Below are 12,202 nucleotides of genomic sequence, written 5' to 3'. Positions count from 1 at the left end.
AAAAAATCAAGTAAACCACTATATATGTGCTGGTTTTGGAGACTGGAGACAGTCGTGCAAGCAATTACTTAATGCTAGGAATGATGTGTATTCACATACTGCATTATCCAGAAAAGACCAAGTTACAGTCATCTTTGATCACACAAATTATACAATTTTTTAAAAGAAGGATCATTTTAAAAAGGTTAATCAAGGAACTCTAAAGTTTCAGTACACTACATTCACATTCTACATATTTTCCATTCAAACAATCACTCTAAAAAGAACTTAACAACTTTACAGTGATCTTTACTCAGCTTAAGGGTAGATTTCTGACTTGACTCAGACCCAGAAGAGACTGCAAAACCCTTCAAGTAGTCTATCAAGTAGCATCATAGAGTTTTTTGTTACCTTCCTTTTTGGTGTAAATACCAGAAGCCATCATATTACTTTTATAATGTGAGCATCAGACTATAATTCTTGACTCCCAATAAAATATTCTACCTTCTATACCCCAAATACACTGTTTTGTCCATTGTTAAGCAATAATATTAAAAATATTAGGTGACATTTACAACAAGAAATTATTCATTCATATTTCCCAAATCCAAGTTCAACTTTCTGTTTTCTGCATTCCTATTTTTCACACATGATCACACAAAGACATTCTATAGGAAGGGGCACCTGGGTGGCTCAGTCGATTAAGTGTCTGACTTTGGCTCAGGTCATGATCTCACAGTTCGTGATTCTGAGCCCTGCGTCAGGCTCTGTGCTGACAGCTCAGAGCCTGGAGCCTGCTTCAGATTCTGTGTCTCCCTCTCTCTTTGCCCCTCCCCCTGCTCGTGCTCTGTCTCTCTCTCAAAAATAAGTGTTAAAATTTTTTTAAAAATAAAAGAAACTATGTAGGAAGAAAGGGGAATAAGATTAAGAACACATTACATTTGTAAAATTACGGATAATTTTACACATGCAAAGAAGGCATGCACCTGTGAGGTTTGGGGCTGTCGTGGTCACACGCAGAGTCAAAAAGAGTGACAAGTGCATCCTCAAGACTGATCACAGACACTGGTATGTTATTTTGTTAGCAGCCACTGCTACACCCTGTCTTCAGGGCTGAATTCATGTTAATTAATAAGTGTTAGAGAAAGTATATACCTAATAACTGCTACAAGTGTCTACGAAGACAAGTACCCTTGGCCTGGCTCGGAAACTATCTTTGGGTAGATCTACAAAGAGTGCACCTGGCACTAAGAGCTTGACATATGTATAATTATATCTAGCAAAAGCAGACATTAAACACTGTTCACACAAACCATCTTCTAACTTTTTTATTTACCAGCACATTTTAGACTTTAAGATAGATGATTCTCAATTACCCATTGTCTTCCTAGTCTTTCCAATGTATTTTTCTTAAATAGCATGTAACTTATCTCAGTATGGAATGTGATCCTGTTAATCCATATATTTATTAACTATTAATAAAACTTATTTTCTTTATGGTTTTTATATGTGTGCCTTACAGTTCTAGTAGTTTCTTCCTGTTCCAAAGTACAAAAGTACATCACTTTTGTACCTCTCCTCCTTTGTTCATATCCTACTTTAGTGTTTGTCTACTGTGTTTGAGTTTTAGCGGCTTGCTGATTATCTGCAGCAAGTGAACCTTAGCTATGTCAAGATAGAAAAGGCAAGAGAGCAAGTAAGGGAGCAAACACAAACACTCATACTCCTTGTACTACCTGTCTAAATATCTCTTTAAATAAAATTAGATACTTTGAAAGATAAAATGGTATTATTATGGAGATAATTAGAATCCTGAACTGGCGAAGGTTGACATCTTGTCTTATCTTTAACACCGAGTTTTAGGACATTCAGATTTTGTCATGTAAAATGGTGTGTGGGATTATATTCACAGATACAGAAATATGTTCCGTTCTATCACACCCACGAGTCCCAGAACAGTACACTGAAAGCTGGCATGAATAGGAAACATTCTACAAATGAAAAGCATAGCTAATCTGCTGATATGTAATGAACTAATTTAGTCATCATGGTTTTTCTTCCATTTTAAACACCAGCGCTGCACTAAAATGTTCTAATTTCCCTTTGAAAGAGGATTCTTAGATGTAACTATGTAGGTATGTCTTGTTAAATCAATACTTTTGTTTGTAAATATTTCTATATGTCATTGCTTATAAATTAAATGCATATTTTAAGAGATGTACATCATAATTTTAAAAGTGCTTTATAATTGTTGCAAATATGTTTTGGCAGTAGGTTAAAAAATAAAAAAATCATCCTGCTCTAAGTTTCCTAGTAACCAAACTTCTTGATAAAGTGAACTCGGAATTTTAGCATTAGAAAAAAACATTAAATGGTAAAAATTTATTTCAAATTTGTCTCATGAAAAAAGAGAGAACTAAGCCATAACAGATATATAAACAGTTATTTAGCAGTTAGAGAAAACTTGTTGAAGGACCCTTCAAAATGTAACTTTGTAATGCAAAAAAAAATCATACAAATGAATATGTTTCACAAATTCCAACTGCATCACCTTTTCTTCTTTTTTTTTTTTTTTTTTTCAGAGCAAGAAAGCATGCAAGCTGGGGAAAGAGGTAGAGGGGGAGAGAGAGACAGAAAAGAGAGAGAGAGAGAGAGAGAGAGAATTGTAAGCAGGCTCCATGCTCAGCCAGAGCCCTACTAGATTCTAGGACCCTGGGATCATGATCTGAGCTGAAATCAAGAGTCATATGCAACGCTTATGCAATTGAACCACCCAGGCACCCTTCACATTTTATTTTCTTGATTAAAATGTTTTCTTAATAAAAATCTAAGGCAATATTATGTAGAAAGGCCTAATCTCAACTAATCTCAATTTAAATCATTCTCATTTTTTGGTAAGATACCTGAATGATTTCTCATTAATTAAATTAGCAAATTTAGAGGATAATTCATTTATTTGAAATGAATTAAACATTTCTCCATCATCCAACACTAATTTAGTGGGTATTATACTAAAAAAGACCAGTAATTTAAAAGAATATTTTAATATTCATTAAAAAGGATATAGTATCCAAATTTAGGATATTTTATATGAGTGAAATTAAGTCCATATTTCCTAAATAAAAGTATCCTTTAAAAAATAAAATACTTAATAGATGTTAAATTTATAGTATTAAACTGCCTAAGCCACCAAATCACAGTGGAAAGATAACATAATTATCAAAAAAAAAATAGACCAAAATTCAGGCCAAAAATGACATGAGAAATAGATGTATTTTGGATAAAGTCATCATGTTGGTTGGCTTCATTAACTGGATTTATAGGATTAAGCTTCTTTTTCCTATTTCCCTTTCCTTAGGGGTAAAGGACTCCAATAGTTCCAAGGGTATGGTTTTATTGGCAGAGGTCGGGAGCCAAGAAATCTGGTTCTACTTCTGTTTCTCTCACTAACAGCTATGTGCCTCTGAGCAAGAAAACAAACAGTGGGGCTCAGTTTCCTCTTTTGTAAAGTAAGACCCTATAGAGTCCTTACCATCTCCAAAGTGTTACAAACTCATGAAATAGTAAGGTTATAGCTGTGTGTGTGTGTGTGTGTGTGTGTGTGTGTGTGTGTGTGTGTGTTACAAAATGGAGCAATTATAGCGTGTATGTACATGTGTGTGGTATGCCCAATGTTCAATATGGTATTACCCTAAGGACATTGCTAATATTTAACAATCACTCAGAGTTTAAATAGGTATTTGATTTAATTACAATAGCTTTTATAATTGTCTTAAGAAATTAATCACACTTGAAGTGGGGAAGAAATTTTTTCATGTCTTGAATTATACCGTCTCAGAATAACACCAGAGTAAATATCCAATGTGGTATCAGTGTTCGCAATATGCAGTCTGAGGTGCACCTGCATCCTACATGACTCTAAGACCGCTCATGGTAAGAGCTACAATGTTGAATACCTTAGATGCAGAATACTTACATAGTTACTACTCAAGAAGTCTAATTGTTTGCACTTTTAAATTATTTTAGTTACAGGATGTCTGGGTGGCTCAGTCAGTCAAGCATCAGACTCTTGATTTCAGCTCAGGTCATGATTTCATGGCTGAGGAGATCAAGCCCCACATCAGGCTCTGCACTGACAGCATGTAGCCTGCCTGGGATTCTTTCTCTCCTCTCTCTGGTCCAACCCCGCACATGTCTGTCTGTCTGTCTGTTTCTCAAAATAAATAAATAAACTTAAACAAATAAATTATTTTAGTTACACCATTTATGTCACATTAATTCTTTAAATTTAGTTAAAATAGTTTAGGTTTGTGCCCATTGCTCACCTTTTTGTTGCAACAAGTGTCTTCCTAACACTTAGACCCTATCTCAGAAAAGCTCATTTCCTGCCTTTCTATTACCAATTAATTTGATAATGCAACCAGCCATCTATAAAATATTTTCTATAATTGAATTAAAACATATAGCATGTGTTTACTTCCTGGATAGCACAAAATTTAATTATCTTCATCAGAACACACACACACACACACACACACACACACACACAGGCACATGCAAATTCTACAATTCCATTGTTCTTAACAAATTTGTTACCTTGGGCATGGTATCTCTTAAATTTTTTTTTTTTCAACATTTATTTATTTTTGGGACAGAGAGAGACAGAGCATGAACGGGGGAGGGGCAGAGAGAGAGGGAGACACAGAATCGGAAACAGGCTCCAGGCTCTGAGCCATCAGCCCAGAGCCTGACGCGGGGCTCGAACTCACGGACCGCGAGATCGTGACCTGGCTGAAGTCGGACGCTTAACCGACTGCGCCACCCAGGCACCCCGGGCATGGTATCTCTTAAATATGTTCTCAAACTTACTGAACTTCATGTGGAGCAAAAATACCCTGGCACAACTGAAGAAACTACATCTTTAAGAAGCCAATAAATGAGTTCTTTCAACAATGTAATTATTCCATTGTTTAAATATTTAAGCAGATCATGTCAATGCTAATTTAAATTTCAATACTTCATCTCTGGTGACTGTTGCTTTCATGTGCATTAAAGTAAAATAATATTTTTGTATAGAGATTTTAAGTAATTTTTCAAGCAAGGAACAATGTAATGAAAATGAGTATATGCAGGAATTCCTGTGGGTCATTAAATTTATTTAATATTTTTTCCATGTGTCATTGAAAAACAAATGATAATGTTCTATTATGATTAACAACTTAAATAGCACATATGATACCTCTCCAGAGGTTTATATATCAAATATATCATAATAGTTTCGAAGTAGACATGACAGCTCTTGACTCAAACTTGCTTTATTGAAAGTCTCCTTAATGTACATTTATATGACAGATTCTAATAGCTTATTAAATGTTTCTGTCATTAATTAATTACCAGAAAGATAAGCAGTATCTCTGTGCCAATATTAAATTACGGTCACAAAACCAATATGGTGCATTATTGCCAAATATGTAAATAACTTTGAAAAGCTGGTTTGAGATATTAAATTTTCTTTATTCATTAAGAAATAATTCTAAGGGCATCTGGGTGGCTCAGTCACTTAAGTGTCTGACTCTTGGTTTCAGCTCAGGTCATGATCTCAAGGGTTGTTAGTTTGAGCCCTGTGTAGGGCTCTGTGCAGACAGTGTGGAGCCTGCTTGGGATTCTCTCTCTCCCTCTCTCCCTCTCTCTCTTTCTCTCTCTCTCTCCCCACTCTGTGCCCCTCCCCTCCACATGCTGTGTCTGTCTCTCTCAAAACAAATAAATAAAAAAAAAGATATAATTCTATGATCTACAGATCTCAGTCATTTAACAAGTATTAATTTATACCTCTGAGGGAGAGGACATGGTATGAAACAAAAAAATCATAGGAGCCAAATCTGGGTTAAATCTTTATCACTTTCTAGCTATGTCACATGGACTTGTCATTTCTGTCACTGAACCCCAATTTTCTAATCTTTCACATGGTGAGAATAAGCTTCTGGCAAGACTATTTTGAAGTAAAGCATCTGAATCATGATAGGTGTTTAGTAACTGGTGGCTGCTATTATAATTATGATTATAGTTCATGCACTATGGTAAGGGAAGCAAGATGACAAGGGATGACTCCCGATCATGAAAGCTCATGGATTTCTGAGCATAATCACTGAATTCCAATATAGAAGACAGATATGTGTAACTATTTCAATGGCATACCTTAAAAATATACTACTATGCCATCACTATACACAGCATCCCCCCACCACCCACATGACTAGAAAAATTGGTTTGTATCACAAATTTTTATGTCCCACTCTTCGAAAGTATTCAAACCACTTTTCATGTACCATTTTGTCTTATTTGCTATGCACTAGAATTATAAACTAGCAATTATTACTACCTTTATTTTATAGCATTAAAAGAGGCTAATTTATATTACCAAAGATCACATGTTAATTCTGGAAGTAAGAAAAGTAGAAAACCATAGAAAACTAAGGTTTTCTTACGCCTCTTTCACTACGTCAGGATAATTCACTAGAGTATTTTCTATAAAGCATTACTACTTATAATGATTCAAATTTGTTTGACCAAACATGGCTAAAAACTTCATAAAGGAAAAATATTATTGGTTTTAGGGTCATCATCTTCCAAACATTATTGATTCATATATAGTGCCACTTGTAATTTTGAGTTTTCCTTGACAATTCACAATTCAGTATTTCAACACATATGTAAAATTTACCATCTATGCATCGCCTCTCTGCTTTTGTGTTTCCTCAGAATACAATTTAATTGCTATACTACACGGTCAAATTGTTATTTTAATATTAAGATTCCATTTTTTTCAAACCTGAGGTATTAAAGCCTCTCCACTGAACAGTGATATGACCCCTAGATTTAAGAGAGTCAGTGTGAAAAACAAAAACAAAAACACAAAACAACTTCAGGGTTCTCAGAAGATCCTAGGGTCATCTCCAAGTCATTTCCTTGGAAATATAAACTAGTTAGTGACCATTTGTCTTGGCACAAACTAAAAGATCTGTCCTATGTCACAGATTTGAATTAATGGTCTCCCCAGAGTCATATTACAAATTCACATGACTGATTAGACTCAGCCAAAAAAGAATATGGGTAACACTATAGAGCAGTCATTGTTACTGAAGAACAAAATGTTCCAAATAATGTCTTTTATTGATGGTGTGGTTGTTACAACTGTTATACTCAATGAATTACATATATTCTTTAAATGAAGAATTTTCTGAAAATTATGAAATAATTTATGTGAAATAAGAAAATGTAAGAAGAATCCAGAAATAACTTGGATGGTAATTCATCACTAGTTGGTTACTCTTTGTGTACTCTGTTAATTTGGATATACAACGAACTTATAATACCATGGAATGTGTGATCTATCCTTATGTTAAGACCATAGTCATCTGAAGATAAAATTATAGTATAAACAGGTGTAATTTCGATACATCGATTATTAAGTTATCAATTAATCAAGGTAAAATATAACATCTTCAAATTCTCAACTGTTCTAGAGTGGACATTTTAAGACATGATTACACAGACCAAGTCTGTCTATCAAGTATTACCACACACTAGGAACTGCAAATAACAGAGCTCTAAGAAATACCCCTGGGAATTAACTCCATGTGGGTAAGATAATTATTTGATGACTTTCATAAGTGGTAAAAATTCATAGTGATAGTCACTTGTATCTGCACATTTAAAAACAAATCCAAAGCAAACAAAAATACAGATACACAAAAACTTTAAGCTATGTTCTGTATTTTACAGAGGAAACAGAAACATTGAAAGCCTACAAAAGAAAGTGGAATAAGATTTCAATTAAGAAAATTTTAATGCTAGCCTAAAACAGTGCTAAAATTCTGAATAAAACATGGCTACTGCCACTGGACCAGGTTTATTTCTTTAAGAAGTTGTTTCTAATTCTGAAGCTGCATATGTGCAGGCACACGTGACAGAGAATGTAAGGGTTGCCATGGTAAGTACACATCTTTTCTTGGACAGTGAAGTATAAAAAAATGTCTAAAGAACTCTCACTTCATAATATGTCATGGAATTTGACTCTGCTTTCCCTACCACAGCATATTATGTGATGCAATGCAGTATAGTACAGAAATAGCCCACATTTTTAAAACTTCAGCCCATTAAGATGGCTAATAAAAAACAAGGAGTGAAAAATGAAATAAGAGAACTCCAGGTCAGATAACTCTATTTAAATGGCGAGACTAGAACACGTTCTACATCCATTAAATTTATAAATAATCACACCTTGGGACATTCCACAGGCCTGAGATACCTCCCGGGAGTCCAAATGCAAATATGGCTAAACCACCCCTTTCGATATACTTGAGTCCTAGGACTCTTATTTTTAAGGAAAAATAAAATCATTCGAACATCCCTGCTTCTTCATTCTTGCCCCGGTGCGATGAATGATTTTCAGGAAGCAGGGATTTGACCCTCCTCTACTGTCTTTTGCAAAAAGATCTCCTGGTGGTTCTCTTAGAGTAGGTGAAGTCAGCTCAAGACGCCTGGATGGAGGCGTGACACGGGCTGGGGAGGTGACGGAATCTGTTGCGAATAGCAGCAGCAGGTCCTGAGGCGCTGGAGAACTCACGTGTGCAGGGGCTGAAGAACTTTTCTGCCACGTCTCCCGGAAGGAATGCCTCACTTTTAAATAGGAGACTAGCTGGGGCGAGGGGTGGGGCGGGAAGTGGGAGGTAAAAAAGAGAAGTGGGCGGCAGGGGAGAAGATCCAAGCCCTCCACCGGTATCTACCTGTGCTTCTCCACCTCCTACTCTCGCCCCTGGTCAACTTTATTATTTTACCTTCTAATAGGAGGACTTAAGCAACCGGATGCTGAGCATCTCATAGGCTCAGCCTGGAACAAAGAAAATCGAGTTCCTAATACTGTATCTCTCCCGTCGGAGAGATCACGTGTCCTGCTTTCGCTGGAATGCACTCTTCTCGCCCACGCTATAAAAATCTCTATTGTGCTTAGAAATTTTGCCAAGGTTAAAATATGCTGTCATGCGAATTGCTTTTAATCTATCAAAAGAGCTACATTTCAGTGTATACAGGTACACATATTTACGTGCTGACCCAGTTACCACTGCAGGTAAATTCAGTGTGTTGAAAGTGTGATGGGAAAGTAATCGAAAAGCGCAGGTGGAGAACCTTTATGTCTCACTGACCCCTCCCCCATCATTTCTAATCCCCTTTGAAGGAGAACTTCGAAAGGAACGTGGGAGTCGCAGATGGTTGCATTCTGAAGCCGATTCCCGGGAGTTGTGAAAGTGACCCCTTCCCTTTTCTGCCTGGCGCTGTGCCCTCTCGCCCAGCCCGTTCGCTTTGTGACTTGGTGGGGAGGAGACAGTGAGGGAGAGGGCGGAGGCGGGTCCTTTATTCAGCCCTGATGGCCAAGAAGTAGTATAATGAAGCAGTTTTGCAGCCATCTCCGTTATGAAGTCACACTATTTTAAAAGGCATTTTGTTCAACCCCTATCCCCTCACCCGCATTCTTGAGTCTGCAAACTGTGAGACTAGAGACCTTCGGGAACCAATCTAATTGTCCATGAGCTAGGATGCCATGATTACCGTAATGTTAATGTGCTTCCCTCCCTCTTTCAATGTAGGATCCGAAACTAGTCCTGCATCCTTAATGACTCTAAGAGGAGGAGGCAAGATGCTGAAGGGGGCCCAGCTCTGGGACTGGGAATCGTGCAGGTTCACCAGCTTCGCCTTGCAACACAAAGGAGATGTGTGGGTAGGAGTTGTCTAGCTTAAGGGGAGAGAGGCATCATTCTCCCTGACTCCCTGGAAAAGCTTTCACTCCATTGCTACCCACTTCTTTCTGTCCTCCAATCTGTCATACTCCTCTTCCCCTCCAGCCCCCCCCCAACAAACCCCACCCTTCCCCTTCAATTCCAAAGGCATAAAGATTTTCTAATTGCATTTGCCAAACAACCGAACACCAAACAGTAATACTACACCTTCCAAGATAAAGGGACAAATGCGACCTTCCACAAGTGTGTGTGTGTGTGCGTGCGCGCGCGTGTGTGTGTGTGCGTGTGTGACACGATCAAACGGGCGCTTCATCCCTCAAACACCTCCAAGAAAAAGCTTACAGGAGATACCCAAGATAATAAAGAGGAGCTAAGACTAACCTCAGCTGCACCAATGGTCCCAGCACCAGCGTCCAACACTGGCTCTTTACCTTTCCTTTTCGCAGTATGTAACCCTTTAGGGTCTCCCGCCAGCCCAGGCCACTCGGTGCTCCCATGCACCCACACAGCCAGCACCCATTTCCAAATGCCCCGCAACCTACCACATCCCCGCCGCCTCCGCGGGCCACCTCTCGAGCAGCTCCCTGAGAGCGCTGAAGACTCGTGTCCTCCCCCCACACCCCTCCCCCCGCGGGGGCTTATGTCCCACACCTCGGGCGCTCACGGTCGCCGAGGCCAAAAACCGCGAGGCCCCCGCAGCCCCCACTGGCCACGAAACAAGAGTGTTCTACTCACATCGCCGGCGGGAGAAACTGCCCATGAGGTTCCAGAGAGAGTGAATCGTGCAGCTGCCAAGGCTTATTCCTTAAAGTGTTCGGGGGTCCGCAGTGGAGTGGGCACGAGGGTCCTCGGAGGAAGAGAGGAGGGTGGAGTAGGAGGAGGAAGACGAGGAGAAAGGGGATTCCAGCCAGGTGCCGCGTTAGACCATGATGCCGGTGCCCTTCAGGTGGACGGCTGGAGAGGTTCCGGCGGGAAGCGGCTGAGGGGAAGCCCAAAGCGTCGGCCAGGGAGGCAGGAGCGCATTCACTCCCTTGCCTCCGCCTGCCCTGCGCGCCGCGCTAGCGACCGCAGCAGCAGCAGCAGCGGCGGCGGCGGCAGCGGTGGCGGAGGCGCAGCTACCTCCCCACCCCCAGAAGGCTCCACAGACAATAAATCCCGGGCGGAGAAGAGGCGAGCAGAGAAGGCGAATCGTGCACCCAACTCTAACACACCCTGCCTGCCGCTGGGCAAGAATCCCCGAGGACCCGGCGCAGTGGCGGCTCTAAGGGGCCGAGCGCTCCCGCGTCTGCAGGCGACAGCGGCGGTCCGAGAGGGCGGTTGCAGGTCCCTCCGGCGAGAACCCGCTGCCCAGGGGCTGGGTGTCCGTGGTTTCAAGCCCGAGGTTCTCCTGGAGTGGGGTCCTCCTCCGTGCAGTGGCTCGGCGCACAGGTGCCAGGCTTGGCAGGCGAGGAGGCGCCGCTCGTGGCTCTTGGCTGTGTCTCCCGGCTCTCCCCGCCCCCTCTCTTTTTTCCCACCCCCTTTTCCGACGACACCAGCTGCAGCTGCCTCAAAGTGTGAAAAATGTCAAGGAGATTTTCCAGTGATAAGAGGGGGTGCCCACTTTCACAGCCCTCGGCCCCTTTTTGAGGATCCTCGCCTGCCTCTCTGACCTCTACACACGGGCTCCCCCAAATTTAGAAGAAAAATCCCAGTCCGGCGGAGAACTGAGATGCTCGCCTTCTCCGGGCTTGCTCGCAAGCTGCTTTTAGAGAACGGGACAAAAGGCCGAGATCTCCGGGTTCCTCCCGTAGCTCGCGGTGGGCTAGGCAGGTGCTCAAGGAACCGTGCAGGGCAGCGCTCCGCCAACGGCTCCTCCTGCTGCCGGACTGGCCCGTGGCGCTCGAGTGGCGCGGCGCGGCGCGGCGTCCTGCAGCGCGGGCGACTCCGAGGCTGTAGCGGCTCCGGGCCTCTGCGCCTCCCTGAGCGCCCCTGCACCCGCACCAGCTCAGTGACGCTGCGCTCGTGGCTCCGCAGGCTGCTGCTCCTGCTATCTCAGCAAAGAGGCGGCCAGGAGCGCCTCCTCGGGGTTTCCTCCCCCGCCCGCCTTTCCTGCTGCAGGTTGTTGGCTGCCAAGGAGAAAAGTCTCTGCTTGCGGGTCGGTCACTTCACATCAGTCAAGGCAGCGACCTTTGTGCCTGCTCTGACATTTCCTTCTCATTCTGTGGCCAGGGCTGCTACCCTGGGAGTGCGCAAAAAGAGAAGGGGTTTCCCAACTACCCTTCATGGTTTCACCGCCACTCCTCCTGCCATGAGCATACACTCTCACACACACTCCTAGCTCCTTCACATAAAGGCACACACAGACACTTTATTCTCACACACTTCTCTTTAAACTCTTATAAGCAGCAATATGTTAAGAAACATACTGATGAAGTTAGTACTATTTTTAG

General features: G+C 41.4%; 1 protein-coding gene across 9 annotated transcripts in view; it reads right to left on the bottom strand.

Annotated features, from left to right (window-relative positions):
• The window catches only part of LRRC7 (leucine rich repeat containing 7), a 571,671-nt gene extending 559,968 nt beyond the window's left edge, over window positions 1–11,703 (bottom strand). For 2 of the 9 annotated variants that reach the window (XR_015254784.1, XM_086717266.1), the window contains exon 1: window positions 10,509–11,703. Coding sequence is in view for 7 of the 9 variants with exons in the window: in XM_086717266.1 (XP_086573392.1) it covers window positions 10,509–10,510 (2 nt within the window). In the remaining 2 variants the exon portion in view is untranslated. The remainder of the gene's footprint in view (window positions 1–10,508) is intronic. The other 7 variants (XM_025930871.2, XM_025930878.2, XM_086717265.1 and 4 more) reach the window with 5 other exon arrangements.
• Between the last annotated feature and the right edge of the window lie 499 nt (window positions 11,704–12,202).

The sequence above is a fragment of the Puma concolor genome, chromosome C1, assembly GCF_028749965.1.
Source record: "Puma concolor isolate L17-30 chromosome C1, mPumCon1.1.hap2, whole genome shotgun sequence".
Taxonomy (NCBI): Eukaryota; Metazoa; Chordata; class Mammalia; order Carnivora; family Felidae; genus Puma; species Puma concolor.
This window is presented reverse-complemented; position numbering and strand designations above follow the sequence as displayed.